Source organism: Myotis myotis, unplaced genomic scaffold (genome assembly GCF_014108235.1).
Source record: "Myotis myotis isolate mMyoMyo1 unplaced genomic scaffold, mMyoMyo1.p scaffold_m19_p_10, whole genome shotgun sequence".
Lineage (NCBI taxonomy): Eukaryota > Metazoa > Chordata > Mammalia > Chiroptera > Vespertilionidae > Myotis > Myotis myotis.
Genome location: NW_023416314.1, coordinates 76,939,532 through 76,957,605, shown reverse-complemented (window position 1 = coordinate 76,957,605; position 18,074 = coordinate 76,939,532). Strand labels below are relative to the sequence as shown.

Sequence of the window (18,074 nt, the reverse complement as noted above, 5' to 3'; positions counted from 1 at the left end):
TATTCCTTTGGATGTTTCCTAATGTTACTCAGTTTAGTTGACCCTTGTTTTAGATTATTCTCAGTGGTAGAAAATTTGTAGATGCCTTTGAAACCCCAGTTTAAAGCCTTAACAGATTGGTACTTTTAGCAAGGGAATAATGGCATTGATAATGTTTTTTAAAATTATATTGGACTTTGGAATGCATTTTTTTTAACACATTAAGTTTTAAGGTGAGTATTGCCTTTGCTTTTAAGATGTGGGAAAGTATTTCCTTTCATAAGCACATGGCAGCCAATGATTGGGGTGGTGGCCTTGACTCCACGTGGAAGTGGGTATGTCAGGCATTGAATTTTATAATTGAAATCCAAATCCAGCAGCCACAGTCTTGAATTTCTAATAAACAGTAACTCGTCAATTATTAGTCAAGTCTCTGGCAGCCTTCTCTGTTCAAAATGGAATTTAGAAACAGGAGAGAAACGAAAACACTGAGGCAGCTACAGATGGTCACCAGGTCATCCCAAGTCACACCCGAAAGGGCCTGTTGCCTCCTCCATTGTAGATTGTCTAACAGATTTGGTTATCTTTTTCTAGACTCTTGACAGATTGGTGGGCTAATGTCTTGTTAAGGTGGGCATATGATAGAACCAGTAGGTATTAGGAGTTGGAGGAATTATGAAGTTAAGAAATAACAATAAAAAGGGAGCTGTGTAGGGCCATTTAGTGTCTGAGTATATTATAGCCCAACAAAGGAACACATTCACTTTGGCTACCCTGAGTCATCAAGGAAGGGTTAAGTAATTTGTTGTGAATATAGTACCCATTGTAGATTGCCCTGCCCCCTCCATCAAATTGGTTAAAATTCTGGACAATCGGGGTTTATTGGAGGGGGAATGGTACTCTGATACTGTTAAATGAAGCCATTTCATTTTAGAGGCCCCATGTTTGATTCCTTGCAGGCAAGGTGGTCGCCTCTAAGAGGATTTTTGTCTTATTTCTATTTAAAAAGAAATATTTGGGAATAATATCTAGGGATATTCTCATTTTCTTTGAGAGACTTCTTTTAAAATTATCCTTAGGTTGACTTCATAGGTGGAAGTAAAAAAAAAAAGTCCAGTAAGAAATTTTTTTAAAAAACTTCTTTATCTTTGGTAATTCAAGCAGATTTCTCTTGTGAGCAGTTCTGTATAAAGGACTTCATTGCAGTTCAGATAACACTCCATAACTTTGCATGATGTTGTCAGTAATCTGATGTGTGACCGTGCGAATGTTGTTAGGTATATCCACATGCAGGCTGTGCAAACTGATGTGCAGCCTTCTGGGGTCCAGCACATCTAGACGGGGCACCTGTGTTGAAGGAAAATCCCCACAGGCTCCACCTGCCGCTCTAATTGGAGTTCAGGTCTCCTTTGCCTGTTACACTTTTTGCCACATACTTAGACGGCAGTAAAAGTGAAGTAAGGAGCAGTGGCTTATTAAAGCAAAAGTGGTCAGATTTGGAGCCCGGTTCACCTTGCTCACATCCCAGGTGAGTTAGCCCTCTCTCTACTTTATTTCCTGTTGAGAATTACAGGTTGCTCTCTCAGGACCTCTTCACTTTCTTGGTCCCACATACCCAGCACTAAAATACCACCTCCGTTTAGTCTTGAGTTCTTCCTATAGGGTTTTTAGGGATACAGATGTAACAGATGTTCCAGGTTTTAAAAGAGGCTTATACAGTCATCCTAGGCCAGTGGTCGGCACACTGGCCCCTTGAGTGTGGCTCTTCCACAGAATACCACGTGTGGGAGCGCACTTACAGTGTGATTGAAACTTCGTGGCCCATGCCACTGGGCCAAAGAGCCCCATGTGGCTCGCGAGCTGCACTTTGCTGACAGCTGTCCTAGGCCACCAAGGAGACTTTACCTGCAGCCTCCAAACTCTTCATTTCTCCACCCGGAATGTTTCAGACTCTATTCCAATGGGGTTGGGAACCATGTTCCAGGGAAGATATGCTGTTGTGAATCCTATATAATAAAGAGGTAATGTGCAAATTAACCCTCATGCTGTAATGCTGTCGCAAGATGGCAGCATGCACAGCGGGGGCAGGGCCAGCAACTGCTTCCAACGGCTTATGCCAGGATTTCCTCGGGGGCGGGGCCCAGTGGCTGCTCCACGTGGCCCGGAGGCAGGGCATTGGGGTAGCACACTTTTTGTGCTGTAGTGCAAGGTCCAGGTGAAAGCATTTCCCTTCTCATTGTCTCAGGTACATTGTCAGTCAAATCAGCCGTTAGGTCAGTGGTTCTCAACCTGTGGGTCGCGACCCCTTTGGGGGTCGAATGACCCTTTCACAGGGGCCGCCTAAGACCATCGGAAAACACATATATAATTACATACTGTTTTGTGATTACTCACTATGCTTTCATTATGTTCAATTTGTAACAATGAAATTGGGGGTCACCGCAACATGAGGAACTGTATTAAAGGGTCGCAGCATTAGGAAGGTTGAGAACCACTGCGTTAGGGAATAGATGGCTTTCTCCGTGGCTCCTCCCTAAATAGATAGATGAGATGCACTGCCATGATTTTGCTGGTTTTAGGATGGCTCAGGTACCTGCCTCTCTGGAAATCATGTCAGGTTGTTCACAGAATTTGAGTCAACCTGTGACTCAAGAACCAAATGCTTGCGTTGCTACATTGTTGTGTTGCCCTGGCCTGTTAGTATTTTCCTAGTCCCAGCAAGGATTTGTTCATTTACGCACCAAGTACTTAACTGTCCGTCCTACTGGCTGTGAGCTTGAGGACTTTAGTTATGTAGGATGGGCTGTACCAGCCCCAAGCTCCTGTCACTGCTAGGGCAGCAATTTCCTTACTCCCTCTGAGAGCTCTGGAGTACTTGAGTCTTTTGACCCCATCAGCAGACGCGTATATTGCTTATGCTTTTATGTTGGGAGTTTATTATGAATGAAATTCGGTATTTTAATTACATCCAGAGACCTTTGTGTTTTGACTAAGCCCCCAAACTATAGATATTGGTATGGATTCAGGTAGAGTAAGTTTAGATGATGTAGGAAATGTTTTTCTGCTTACTTTGGAAAATTGGGTTTCATTCTCAAGGAAGAGAATGAAAAAGTCTCAACAAAAGGAGAGGAAAAAAAAAAGAGAATGAAAAGTCTTGGTGCTTCTTTCCCAGCACTGATGAGATAGTTTATGGGGTTTTTGTGGACAGTAATGCAAATGTGCTATGGCCCTGGTCGGTGTCGCAGTGTTGAGAGCGCCGGCCTGTGCACTGAAGAGTCTCGAGTGTGATGCCAGTTCAGGAGCATGTGCCTGGATTGCAGGTTCGATCCCCACCCCAGTCAGGGCGCATGCATGAGGCAACCAATCCATGTGTCTCTCTCACATTGATGTTTCTCTCTGTCCCTCCCCTCACTTCCACTCTCTCTAAAAATCAATAGAAAAAATATTCTCAGATAAGAATTAATAAAAACAAACAAAAAAGCCCCACGCAGATGGTGCACATATGAATTGCCTGGAGATCTGTCAGGTTCTGGAGGAACCTCTGAGAGTTGGTGTTTCTCACCTGCTCCCCGTCAGAGGTTAACAGTCAAGTCATGCTTGTGATTTTCCTTAGCAGCCTAATCAGCAAAGATGAAAGGAAACATTTGTTTTTTCCTGTAACAGCAGTTAGTAAAACTAAATTTTTTTTTTTATGAAAGATAGTAACATCTTAAAAGCTATTTTCACTGCAGCATCAAGAAAATGCTTAGAATACATCTGGCCTGGCAAGAGTGATTGTATATACTTGTTACTTTTTATAAAAAGTCATGATTCTGTGTTCTCATTTAGTGGTTTACTAGTACTCATTAATTCAATAAATATTTGAATGGCTGCTATGTGCCAGACACGAGGTCGCTGTACTAGACCAGATTGGCAAAAATCCTTGGAGGGATAAGTGGATGGATAAACTCCCAGGGAGGAGTGCAATTTTAAATGAGGTGGTCTAGGAAAACTGCATTGAGAAGGTAACTTTTCTAGAGCCTTGATGGCAGTGAGGGAGGAAGGGTGAGTGCAAAGGACTGAGATTGGGGCATTTCCTGTGTGCAGAGCCTGCCACGGGGTGTCCTTGATCAAGCAAGGGAGGGAGATTTTGGGACGTGAGGTCTGAGGTCAGATCTTGTGCAGCTTCTTCTAGTCCACAGCAAGCCCCTCAGGTTGCTATTAGTATGATGAAGAGCCATGAGCTTAGGAACTAACAAGTGATGTGTATTTTAAAAGATTATTATGGCTGCGGGATTGAGACTAGAGTATATTGGTCATGCAGGGAGACTAGTTAGCTGCATGACACAGCATTATCTCACACTAGGAAGGTAATAAAGATTTGATGATTGACTTTGGGTGGTGGGCACACAATGCAATATATACAGATCATGTATCATAGAAATCTACACTTGAAACTTATATAATCTTATTAACCAATGTCACCTCCAGTAAATTTAATTTAAAAAGATTTAATGAGAGGTGATGGATTCTAGGTTTTTACACATATATATTAATTGATTTTTAGAAAGAGAGGAAGTAGGGGAGAGAGAGAAACATCAATGGGTTGCCTCCTGTACGTGCCCTGACTGGGGATTGATTCCACAACCCAGGTATGTGCCCTGACCGAGAATTGAACCTGCCACCTTTTGGTGTACTGGACAACACTGCAAGCACCTGAGCAAGGGCTAGATTATATTTTGACAGATGTGTGTGGATAGATGTGTGTGGAACAGAAAAAACAAAATGACTTGAAATTTTAGCTGAAGGAGAAGAATGAAGGTGACATTTACTGAAATGGAATGCCTCAAAAGGCTGTGTTTAGAAGTTTTTAGATCAGGACTTGTAGTGGATACATCTGTATAATGAACTATTGGGATTCCAGTTAGCAAGTTTTCCCCCGTGGGTAAATTAAATTGTCTTTTTACCGCAAAGTATTAAATCAGAATCCCCACATCTCTTTTTTAAAATATATTTTTATTGATTTCACAGAGGAAGGGAGAGGGAGAGAGAGAGAGAAACATCAGTGATGAGAATCACTGATTGGCTTCCTTCTGCACGCCCCCTACTGGGGCACAACCAGGCATATGCCCTTGACCAGAATTGAACTCAGGACCCTTTAGTCTGCAGGCCAATGCTTTATCCTAGGGCAGAATCCCCACATCTTTCAATAACATATTTTTTTTAATATATTTTTATTGATTTTAGAGAGGAAGGGAGAGGGATAGAGAGAGAGAAACATCAATGATGAGAGAGAATCATTGATGGCTGCCTCCTGCATGCCCCCTACTGGGGATCGAGCCTGCAATCAGGCATGTGCCCTTGGCTGGAATCGAACCTGGGACCCTTCAGTCCGCAGGCCGACGCTCTATCCACTGAGCCAAACCAGCTAGGGCTCAATAACATATTTACAAAGGTGTATGTACATGCATTTTATTAATATTAATAATAACTTTCTAAAACAGTAGTTTCTTTTTGGAGAAAAATACTGTTTTAGATCCTTCCCAGAATTGCTTTGCTGTCTGGCGCACATTAGTTGCTCAACAAAAGCTAGTTTCTTTCTCATTAATGAGCTAAACATGTTACTTTGTAGCAAAAAGTAAAAGTCTGCATGAGCATATGTTGTATCCTTTTTAAACTTAGACAGGAGTAGCCATCTCTTTTTTGGTTCTCTCTTGTTGAGTTCACCTTGCTTGCTCTGTGAATTGCCTTTAATTCTGCACCCCACCATGGTGTAAAACTCACAATGGCATAATATGACTCGGACACTAGCCTGCCAGCCAAGTAGCCCAAAGCTCCTCTACATCTATTGCAGTGGAACCCCTTGACCCGCTCTTGATAGCAATGGCCCCAGGAAAAGCCAGCTGCCATGACCAAGCAGTATTCTGCCACCTCCTCTGCATTCTGACTGGGCACTCCTGGCATATCCCATCCTCCCCACATCTTTCCCCATTAACTTACTACAGGAGGATTGACGTAAGCATGTTTCCTTCATTGATCACAAATTCTGCCTCTGATTTCATCAGACCAGATTCAAAATTAGGTGTGAATGTGTTCTCTAGACCTTAGGGGGCATAGAAAGGGAATGAACTGAAAATGCTGGGTTATTCACTTGGGCTTAGTATCTTTACCACAGACGGTCAGCCACAGAGAAAGGTTAATTTTCAGGCTGTAATTTAGTCAGAATTTCACAAGCCCTACCACATATAGATCTATTTAAATTCTACTTTTGGCTTGAACCCGTGTTGAAACTTCAAAAATCAGATCGGCAGGTTCTGTAACTCCACGGTATTCGGCACAGCTTCGAGGGCTGGTAGGTAATGGCCTCTAGTGTCCTCCCCTGATGACAGTGGTGTCTGCCCTACACACTTGTACAGAAAGTTTAGGAAGAGTAACTCAGGAAATGTGTAAGTGACCCTTGTGCTGGTTTTTAGGGTGTACAGATTATTTATGTTTGTTACTTCCTATGTAGCAGTTATTGCTATTAGTACTATTAGTCATTTGTATTTCTTCATTCCTAATTGTTAATACATTTCCCTCTAATATTATGTGACATTTGTAAATTAATAAAAATCACCATGAATTGGTGAGCAGAGTTCATGTTTGCGTTTTTGCTTAATTAATAAATTGGTTATAAGTTCTAATCACAGGGGCGGTACTTTTTAAGGGGTGGAAAATTTGGGGTCTTTTTACAAGCAGAGGACTATTAACTCAAGTGCTTAGAGTGGGCAGGAAATGCAAGAATTTAAAGTGTAATCATAATATTTAAACCTGACCTTTTAGTGGCTGATTAGTAATTTCTAGGAATTGCAGTTTTAGCTCTCAGGCTTGGCACATATAAATTATTTTTATATTTCATCTGAGCCATTCCTTCTGCCTTCCCTTTGTAAACATTTTATAGGAGATAAAATCACTTGAAGGGAGTAACTCATCTCTTACCTGTTTTCTGGTGATGCTAGCAATGAGTGAAATCACCACAAGTGGGCGGCAGAGGGCAGGAAGCCAAACCATCTGGTTGAGTGAAGTGCACCCATGAATATCGGGTGGGTTTTACAACTTAACTGTTACTTAGTTTTGTTCTTGCTGTTGTAATTTTTCCATAAAAATGATGATGCAAATGTCCAAAACTTTTCTCTGTTAAATAGTCTTTTACATTTTTATGCATATAGGTTACAACCTGCCATATTCATTCATCCAGTGATGATGAAATTGACTTTAAAGAAACGGGTTTCTCACAGGATTCTTCTTTGCAGCAAGTGAGTGATGCCTAAAGCTTTGCTTTTTGTTTTTATTTTAAATGCTTAGTCCAGTTGCCATTTATGAATCGGTTTTAAAGACAGATTATGTGTCAGGATGTAATTTAGGGTTACTTATTAATTAGCAAAAGCATTTAAATAGGAAGTGTTGGATATGTGAGAGGAAGGTTTGTATTGATATTTCCAGGAAATGTTTCATGCTTGATAACAATGATGATTTGGGTAAGTTTTCAAGAGATTTGAATGAACCGAATAGTTTAGTAAGCGTCTCAGACATGGTTGCTATGTAGACCTTTACAATAGTTAACTTGTTGCTTAAGGATTCCTGTAGTAGAGAACTCAGGGTAAAAATTATAGGAATAAAACCTTTTTAATGTCACAAATATCCCTGAACCAAATAGCTTATATGTTTCTAATATCTTTAATGTCTATTATAGTAACTTCTAAATTAAATTCTAGTTGAAGCAACTGCCCCCAAACTTATCTCCACTTATCAGCTGCTTATAATTGTTGTGAGGGAGAAAACAGGTTGTAAAAATAAATGTACTGATTTATCATCCATTGGTGGTTTTTGGAAAGGCGACAAATTATTTCACCTGGGTATCAAGTTTGGGAGCTAAAAATAGAAGCCCTTTTAAAAGTCATCAGCTCTTCATATCCAGAAGTTGACCAGATTTTCACATATCAGTTCCTTTGGTGTGACAACAGAATTAGCGTGGTCACCTTCCCACCCGGCACCAAGTGTTGCTTAGCTTCTTTTCCCTCAACCTGTAAGCCTCATTTTTATCAGGGCCAGGATGAAGCATCTAATGCTTATACTGGCCCCGTCTTTGGCGTCCACGTAGGCTGTCACCTTCCAGTGTAAGTTGAGCTAAGCAATTGCTTGGTTTTGATAATAAGGCAGTTTAACATTCACATTTTCAAGATAGGTCTGAAGTGGCATTTCCACAGTTGGCTGGCCTTTCTTTTGATTTTCTTCTTTTTAAAAAAAATATATTTTATTGAATTTTTACAGAGAGGAAGGGAAAGGGATAGTTAGAAACATCGATGAGTGAGAAAGATCGATCAGCTGCCTCCTGCACACCTCCTACTGTGGATGTGCCCGCAACCAAGGTACATGCCCTTGACTGGAATCGAACCTGGGACCTTTCAGTCCACAGGCTGACACTGTATCCACTGAGCCAAACCGGTTAGGGCAGGTTTTCTTCTTTTTTAATACGTTTTTATTGATTGTTAGAGAGGAAGGGAAAGGGGGAGGAGAGAGAAACATCATCAATCGGTGCCTTCTAAACATACCCCGACCAGGGACCGAACCGGCATCGTGGGCATATATCCTGACCAGGTAATGAACCGGAGACCTTTCTGTGCATAGGATGATGCCCAACCAAACCACACCAACCAGGGCTCTCTTTTGATTCTTGGCACTGCTGCTCTTGAATTTGAAGCCAGCCTCCCAAAGTTAGGAACAGGGAACAGCCATCCTATAGGGGATGCTATTGAGCAGCAGGGCCTTCCTATGGATGGCAGCAGCCCCTCACTGCCACTGTTCCACGTTGGCTTGTGGATCCGCAGCACTTGCCCCCCAGGGTGCCCTCCTGGCTTGCTGTGAGCCCCCATGCCTGCAAGCAATCCTTTCTTGACCCGAGTTCTCTGGTGCTACCCCAGGAAGCACTTTGATGTCAGCCTTCCCCTCCATTGGAGCACCGGTAGAGTACTGAAAATGTCCACTTAACCTAGTGTGAACCCCGTGCTGCACATTGCTCCACCCCACAGTGAAGCATGGTGGTGGAGAATGTAAATTACCACGGTGATTTTGTACCTGTTGAAATAACTTGAAGACGAAGAGTCCCCTAAACTTCTTTTCATACATAGGCTAATAAACTTGGAGCTTTGGGCCACTGATTTAATCAAGGAGTGGTTGGGTGTAGGGGTCTGGAAATGGATCCCTTATTTCTCAGGAAACCTGGTTCCAGGGTTATAATTGCTCTGGGATAAGTTTCTGACTTTTTTGTGGTTTGACAGACTGTTGATGTGCACATGAAGTAACTCAGTCACAAAACTGCCTGAGTAACAGCTCTCACCAGGCTTATTCCTGTGGATTTTGTCCACTTTGTGTAACCCTCTAAAAGTAGGAGACTTAATTTCCTGACTGACAGGCATTCAGTAAACTTGTTTTGCATGTTTAAACCAATCATGGATCATTTTAAAAGTAAGAAATGGGTTCTAAAGCATTTTTTCTTTTTCATTTGAGAATATGAGTCTAGGTGACTTTAGTCCAGAGCTCTTTTTCATATGAATAAGAACTTCAAGTTCTCGTTTACATTTGAAGTTCGGTCTCATGTTGGTCAAGCCCCGAGGGTAGAGAGCTTAGGGAGGTCATTAGACAGCCTGAGCATGTCACCCGTGTGGCCACGTTTGGCTCAGGGCATTGTTTTGCCTCCCGCTCCTGTGGTTTCCTCGCTGCTGGTGTTTGACTTTTTCTCCTTGTAATTCTGCCTAACTGATGTGGAGGGTGAGAAGGTCTCCCTCTAGCCTGCTCCTGCTCCTCATTCCAGACAGGTTTGTCAAGAGGCAGGCAGGCAGGTCAGACAAAGTGGCCTGGTATCTGTTTTCCAGGTGGCACCACCAAAGAGATTTGCTTAATGAAGCATTGGACTCACTTCTCAGTGACTTGTACATCCCTGACTTTGGCCAGGATGTTAGTTCTGGGAAATATGTTTCTTTTGTTTTTTAATAATGAAAAGATTTTAATAGCTAGACAGCCATGTGTGCTTTCCAGATTTGGATTCCTCAGAGTTCAAAGCACTTTTTATGTAGCTTTAACTAGAATACAGTAACATCTTCACTTACATGGGTTTAGTAAGCCTTGATGCTTTATTAGTGAAAATCAGGTTTGAAACCTGAAGTTCTTTGCTAGTTTATATCTATGTAGAAGCTATAATAGACTTAGCATTAATGAGGACTAACAATAAAGTATAGCAACTATTTATACAGCATTTACATTGTGTTAGGTATAAGTAACCTACAGGTGAATTAAGGTGTGCAGGAGGATGTGCATGTTTTACATGCAAATACTCTACACAGTTATGTAAGGGACTTGAACATCCTTGGATTTTGGTATCCAAGGAGGTCCGAGGACCAATTTATGGATACTGAGGGACGATTGTATGTACATAAATGTAGGCATTGACGTACACATTTATTATACATTTAGAATTTGCATTCTGTTTATGAAGCAGCTAAAACATCAGGAAGCATTTAAAGGAATACTTTTGGTAATATTTCTTTCCTTTTACACCCAAAACACTTACAATAGGATCTCCAGAAGCACAAAATAAATAAATAAATAAATAAATAAATAAATAAATAAATAAATAAATAGGGAAAAAACGGTCAAACACAATAATTGAGGAGGACCTTTTCCCTGTGTGACCAGATTTCCTATAAACTCAGAGCCTGGGCTATGCTGCTTGCTCCCTCAGAAAGACGACTCATTCTCTGGCACGTCTTTGAAGTTACCAAGCATTATTTTAACTTGTAAAAGACAGCTGGTTTATTCCTTTTTGATTTAATGAACCGCCATGCTACACATCATATTTTCCAATAACGTATTCAAGACTCGGTCCCAGATTCCCACAACCCTGCCTTGGTGTGCCTTCCTAGCAGCTGCCTGCAAGGCTGGCCCTGTGCCCCATGTGCTCATAGAGTGTCATGTCTGGGCAAGAAGGGACCGCCTGACAGTGTGAGAACGAACAGAGGTGGCGGTGGGTATCCGGAGTTAAAGCAAAAGGCGAGGTTTTAGGTTGCAGGAAAGTAGATAAAGTTTTTTTCAGACCTACAAGGCCTTCCAAAGCCAAATATAAGGTTTATTTTTTAATTACCCACAACTTGGATTATTCATGCCATAATTCCCTGCCCCTAGAATGAATGACCAGGAAGGAAGGGCAGGGCATGTCTGCAGCAATTTGCAGGATGGAATCCACGATCTCTGCTCAGAGAGGACTGACTTGGCTACCGCCTCCCTCCCAGCAAGTGGCCTCAGGAATGACGCCTGTAGTTCAGCCACCACCTGCTGTTCATGCCCCTGTGTGGGACTCCCCTGCAGGAAAGAGTGCGCTTATCTGTCCACGGGCATCACACACATTGTTTTTTGTCTCCATATTTATTGTTGGGGTAGAGTGAGGAGTGGTACTTGCTTATATTCATAAATTCTTTACTCCTGATCCGTAGCATAGAACACACTCCCTGTTTCACTTGCCCTGGCCTTGCTTGTTCTTTTAAATTAGAATATCAACATTTTTGTGAAGTTCATTTTAACATTCCCCCATTTTCCACCTAAGAAAACCCACGTGAGCTGGGCTCTCTAGAAGTGGTGTAGGAAACAGTGTTGTAGACTTTTCAGAATGGTTTCGGATTAGTACTAGAACTTTCTGTCCTCTCTTAAGGTAGGTAGGATAGAAGTTAATTTTATACTCGTTCCAACTTCTAAAACTTTAATCTTTTTCTTTTTTAAATGAACATTGTGTTTGTAGGGCCGTGGATGTTCTCTAATGCTGTGTGGTTGTAATGGGAGGGGGCAGGGGACGCAGGGAGGGAGGGTAGGTGGTCACTTGTTGGATCTTAATGAGAAGGTTGGTGGTGTCCAGAGGTAGCCAATACACCTTATAATTTCAGACTGTCACATGTCACTTGAATCATCTCTTTCAACTAGACAGCCCAATCCTCTCTCAAGATAATTGCAGTAGGAGACAGAGTGGTCCCTTAACATTTATTACAGTGACATATGCATTAGAATGACTTGTGGACCAAATTCCAAACATTTCCTCTTGGGAAAATTATGTCTGAAATTATTTGAAATTTTTCTTAGAAAACACACCAACTTTTAAAGCCCTACGGCTACATAAATAAGGTGGTTTCTGAAACACAGTGGGCAAGTAGTCTGTAGAATGTCATTAGAATCATTATATCACTGTCACTGGTCCTGGGGTTGCCAGGCCTTTTCTGATTATCAGATGCAACAAATGACGTCCAATTTTATTGACCAGTTTGGCTTCAACGATGAGAAGTTTGCAGATCAAGATGACATTGGCAAGTGAGTATATTTTCCTGCTTCCATAATTGTTTCGTATGCTCCTGCTCTTTGTGAGACATTTTGTGATTTTCCTGGATTCTTGGAACTTGTCTGCACCCATGAGTCAGGAGGCACTTACCCTTCCAGATTAGTTCTAACCTGTCAGGCCCTGCAGCACCTAAGGACAGGGAGGAATTAGATAGCCTCCCACTAAGAGGGATTGCCTTTGGGCTTGACCTATTTCACAGAAGTTTATTTTTACTAAAACTTAATTCATTCTGCTGCTCTTCAGTCATTAGAGTTAGGGGGCAGAACTAAAGCAGGAAATCCCTGTGTTACTGCCCAGGCCTGAGCAGCACCTTCCCTTACAGCACACAGTGAGGGTGCAGGAGCAGCTCCACCCGTGTTCCCTTCTCTAGGGTACTCGCCATAAGGCAGAGTTGGGTTTTTTGCAAGAGCCAGGCAGCCAGACCACTCATTCTGCAGTCAGGGTAAGAGGAGCACAGCAGGGGCATTGCTGGTGCTGTAGAAAACAAACAGATAGAAGCTCTGTGGGTGGTCCTCAGAAATGGAAACAGACGGTCTAGCATCTTCCCTGGGGGAATAAAGTGTTTCAGAGACGGGTAGCACGGCTCATTGAAAACAAAGTTTTGAATGTTGGGTGGCTGGCTGTTCTCACAGGAGATCCCTGACGACGCTCAGGAATACCAGATTGTTGTGGTTCCTCACAATAGTTTGTGGAACTACAGCCAGTGGAGGCTGTTGTCTATCACAGCTACAGTTTAGGCATGGGAGAAGCTAAAAGACTTTCCAACTCACTGTAACCGCCATTCAATAGGCCACGTTGGCACCCTGCGCTTCAGGCTCCACTGTCAGCCGCAGGGGTGGAAAGCTGTCAGTAGCCCTGGGAAATCCAAAGGGAGCATTCATGTCTGAACCCTAGGGGTGCACACACTGGAACCTGCAGGCTCCCCACACAGCATCTCTGCACATGCCTGTCTGCACTCATTAAATGCTACTTGTTAGGATTCCATACTCTCTTTAAAATTTGTATTGGGGGACTTAAAATGAAATAATGGTTGATTAGATCTCTTAAGATGATGAGATAGCCCCACCTGTTAAATTATGTCACCAGGCTCTGAATTTTTTTACTCCTTACTTCCTAATGCCGTATTCAGGCCTAAGATTTCAGGGCTATCTGTGTCTTCCGTATATGAATTTGGCTGTACCTGGAGAACGTTTGTGTGCTTTTTATGTTTTGACTTATTTCTTTGTGAGTAACCTTTTCCTGGTTATGGAGCCATAGTTGTCCATGGATGTTAAAAATATTTTATAGGATTTCTTTGAGGGTGTGTTTATTGTTTCTCAAAAGGCTTCTATTTCAGCCTTCCCATTAAAAAAAAAAATATTCTCTCTTTTTAAAATATTTTTTTGTTGATTTTTAGAGAGAGAGGAAGGGAGAGGGATAGAAAGATAGAAACATCAATGAGAGAGGACGTCATCGATTGGCTGCCTCCTGCACGGCCCCCACTGGGGATTGAGCCCGCAATCTGGGCATGTGCCCTGACCGGGAATCGAACTGGCAACCTCTTAGTTCCTGGGTCACCACTCAACTGCTGAGTCACACCAGCCGGCCAGCCTTCCATTTTATATAAATCCCTTAATTCCAAAGGAGGGGGTATCATTTAATGCAAGAAGGGTATGTGTTCTTTTAATGTATGCGGATTTTAATGATAGTGTAAATATTTTAAATTTGGAAAATTTTATGAATACTGTTTCTGTGAGTCTAGATAATTAACTATTTCTACACTTACATTTTGTTTACAGTGTTTCTTTTGATCGGGTATCAGACATCAACTTCACCCTCAATACAAATGAAAGTGTAAGTATTAACCTAGAAGTGGGAACTGGGTGAGTCAGGCTGCATTTGGGTGCTGTGTATATCAGGGGCTCTGGGCCAACAAGCTTCATCTTAGATTGGTGATTTTTCACCCACTCACATGGCCTGCCTGCCCTGTGGCTAAGGTGCAGCAGGGCTAATAAAACCAGGTCACTTGTGATTACAGTGTAGACCTTTAGCTTCAAAGAATGCAGTTTGATGCTAGCCTGCAGCCTTTTTCTGCTGTATGTCAGCAGAACTTGGGCCAGATCAGCACCAGCCTCTTAGCCCCAAGCAGTTCTGAAACATCAGGTCACCCACATCAGCAACTGATCTAGTGGATTAGTGTCGCTTGAATGGACACAGTCTTTGTTGTTGTTGTTAATCCTCACCTGAGGATATTTTTCCATTGACTTTTTAGAGAGAGTGGAAGGGGGAGTGGGAGACAGAGAGAAACATTGATGTGAAAGAGACACATCCATCGATTGCCTCCCGCACAGGATTGAGCCTGCATCTGAGTAATGTGCCCTTCACCAGAATTGAATCTGGAACCCTTCAGTCCGAGGGCTGATGCTCTATCCACTGAGCCAAACCAACTAGGTGACACATTCTTGAATTTTAGGTTGATCAGTATGAGAGACCACTGGTTTATTGGCTGATGTGATAAGGTAGAAAGTTCTGACTCCAGTTGGTGCCCATCACTGCTTAGCTGGACTGGAAAAGCTGAGGAAATACAGGTTGCTTTTTGTGTTCCGACAGACCTGAGACTGCATCGCAGGCAGGCAGGGAGTTTTACTAGATGAACGTGAGTCCACAAGGACAGTCCTGGCTTGTATGCTAGTTTTGAATCCAGTCTTAGTGGGGAACTTTTTGTCATTACTTCCACAGAGGCTGACATTAGATATTTGCATTTTATTTTGGTGTATGTGAGCAGCACTGTTTTTTAAAGGAAATAGAGAATGCAATTTACATTGTCCACTTTGGGAGACTTGAGCTTTAAATTTTGTTCTTTTCCTCCTCATTTTTATTTAGGGAAACATTGCCCTGTTTGAAGCATGTTGTAAGGAAAGAATCCAGCAGTTTGATGATGGCGGCTCTGATGAGGAAGACATCTGGGAGGAGAAGCACATTGCATTTACACCAGAATCCCAAAGACGGTCCAGGTAAAGCAGAGTCTGTTCCATTAGCAATAATATCCAGTGCATAAAGCAAAGATGGTTAATAGGAATCGTTGTATCCTCTCCAAGCATGTATATCTGATCTAGAAACCAAAGCTTTTGTCATGATCAGAAACACCCTGGATAACTGCTGTGAGCTGGTGCTAGTATTCCCATCTGTAGGGTGATAGGAGAGTGGACGAGTCAAGGTGACCTGCTTGAAATGCTGGGTGTGCTTGTGTGTAGTTCGTGGAAAGTTGTGACATAGCCTCTCCTGACTGGGAAATGATGCCTGGCAATGTGGTCACAGAGCGCGTTGAATAACTTCCTCACCAGTAATAGCAGCAGCTGGGTTATGTATTGTCCTTACACAGACTGAGCGCTTCCCCAAGGATGGAGCAGTTGTTTCTAAACGCTAATCTAACTTGGGGAGACAGACTCATGTCAATTGGTACCCATCAGAATTAGTTCAGTATTTTTTCTCCCCCAAATGTTTTTTTTTAATATATTTTATTGATTTTTTACAGAGAGGAAGGGAGAGGGACAGAGAGTCAGAAACATCGATGAGAGAGAAACATCGATTAGCTGCCTCCTGCACACCACCTACTGGGGATGTGCCCACAACCAAGGTACATGCCCTTGACCGGAATCGAACCCGGGACCCTTCAGTCCCCAGGCCGACACTTTATCCACTGAGCCAAACTGATCAGGGCATCTCCCCCAAATGTTTAAGTCACTATATCATAGGAACCTAAATAGATTTGCTTCTGTACACAGGGAGTTCTTGTTATCTGAGTATTCATTGTCAGAATCTTTATAGTTAAGAGAACAACAGCTGAATGTTGGTGTACGTAATAACAGCTTCAAAGTACATGGAGAAACACTGATCAAACTGCATGGAGAAGTAGACAAATCCGTAGATACTGATAAGACAATAGGCAGAAAACAGTCTGGTCTTCTGGACATTCGGGAAGCACTCCAGCCACTGAGCCAAACCGGTCAGGGCATTCTAAATGGTAAAAGACCAGAGGGTTTCCCTTCAAGATCAGGAATGAGAGATGTATATTTGCTCTCACCACTGCTTTTCAGTATTGTGCTGGAGGTTCTAGCCGCTGCAGTAAGTCAGGAAACAGAAAAGGCACCTAGGTTGGAAAGGAAAAAGTGAAAATATATCCACAGACAGCATGACTGTCAATGCAGAAAATTTACTGGAATCTACAGAAAGACGACTCGGACACTTAAATGGCTTTAGCAAGATTGCACAATACAAAGTCCATAAAATAGTATTTCAGCACATTGCAACAAACAATTAGAATCAAAATAGCTACACAATACTATTCAGAGTAACAGCAAAGTATTAAATGCATAGGGATAAGCCTGGCAAAAGATGTATAAGATCTGTGCACTGAAAATTATAAAACAGCTGAAAGAAACCAAGACTTGATCAATGATAAATGTTTATGAATTAGAAGACTCAGCATAGTTAAGAGTTCAGTTTTCCACAAATTGGTCTTGATTCAGTGCAATCCCAAACAAAATTGTAACAAGTTTTTTGGTAGCTGTTGACAAGTTGATTCTTAAACTCACGTGAAAATACAAAGGATCTGGAATAGCCAAAACAGCTTTCATACAGGACGAAATTGGAGACCAATACAACCTTGTCTCAAGTAACTTAAGACGAGAACTGAACTGAGCCCATAAGTAGATACATAGACAACTGATTTTGATGGCGGTGCTAGGGCAGTTCAGTGGAGAAAGGGTGGACTTTGGAACAAACCATGCTGTGTGTGCAGAAGAACAGCTCAGTGCATACTTCAGAACTCAAAACGGGCCATGGGCCTACGTGTACAACTCTAAAGCTTGTACTAGAAAACCTTTGTGACCTTGGGTTAGGCAAAGATCTCTAAGATACAACATTAAAACACTATACATGAAAGGAAATGTTTAGTGAGTTTAAATTTATCAAAACTAAACACTTCTACTCTTCAAAGGACACTACTAAGAGAATGAAAGGACAAAGTATACACTAGGAGGAAAACACTGCAGTCGCATGTCTGAGAGGATTTGTAGGAGAGGCTCTGAAGCACTCAGAACTATCATGAGAAAGAAGACAGTAACCCAGTTTTCAAATGCACTGAAGACAAGCAAAAACTTCAGAAAAGAAGGTATGTGGGTGGCAAAGCAGCAGGAGAGGAGCTCAGCACCCTTGGTCAGGAGGAAAAGTCAGGTTGACACACACCAGGTACCTCTGCACCCCTGTCGGAAGGCTGCTGCTAGGTTGTGCTCCACATCTTTAAGCCAAGGATAAGGCAGCCAATTACAGAGCAGAGTCTTAATGAAGTGACGTCAGACAGATGAGTTCCTGATAAGTGCAATGTGGTTTTCTGTTGTCGAATGACCTGTAGAATTTTCTGGTGGCTGATAAGCGGCATTAAGTCATTTTGGCCCCTTTTTTTCTTAGCTCGGGGAGTACAGACAGTGAGGAAAGCACAGACTCTGAAGAAGAAGACGGGGCAAAACAAGACTTGTTTGATTCCAGTAGCGCCAACACAGAGGACAAGATGGAGGTGGACCTCAGTGAGCGTGAGTCACCTTTTTCTTCTGAGCACATGTGTTGATCTGTGTTGAAATAGTCCTTGAGACACATGTCATTTGATCCTGCAGGAAGAAGCAGGTCACACTTCTGATGGTGGCACTGCTGCTTCTCTTGGTGT

At 42.3% G+C, this 18,074-nt stretch overlaps 1 protein-coding gene across 22 annotated transcripts in view; it reads left to right on the top strand.

The window, feature by feature from the left end:
* The window catches only part of PPP6R3 (protein phosphatase 6 regulatory subunit 3), a 63,352-nt gene that overhangs the window by 31,229 nt on the left and 14,049 nt on the right, over positions 1 to 18,074 (top strand). For 8 of the 22 annotated variants that reach the window (XM_036326394.1, XM_036326379.1, XM_036326378.1 and 5 more), the window contains 5 exons: positions 7,167 to 7,253; positions 12,248 to 12,345; positions 14,152 to 14,206; positions 15,236 to 15,366; positions 17,822 to 17,943. In XM_036326394.1, the coding sequence (XP_036182287.1) occupies positions 7,167 to 7,253; positions 12,248 to 12,345; positions 14,152 to 14,206; positions 15,236 to 15,366; positions 17,822 to 17,943 (493 nt within the window). The remainder of the gene's footprint in view (positions 1 to 7,166; positions 7,254 to 12,247; positions 12,346 to 14,151; positions 14,207 to 15,235; positions 15,367 to 17,821; positions 17,944 to 18,074) is intronic. The other 14 variants (XM_036326391.1, XM_036326390.1, XM_036326388.1 and 11 more) reach the window with 5 other exon arrangements.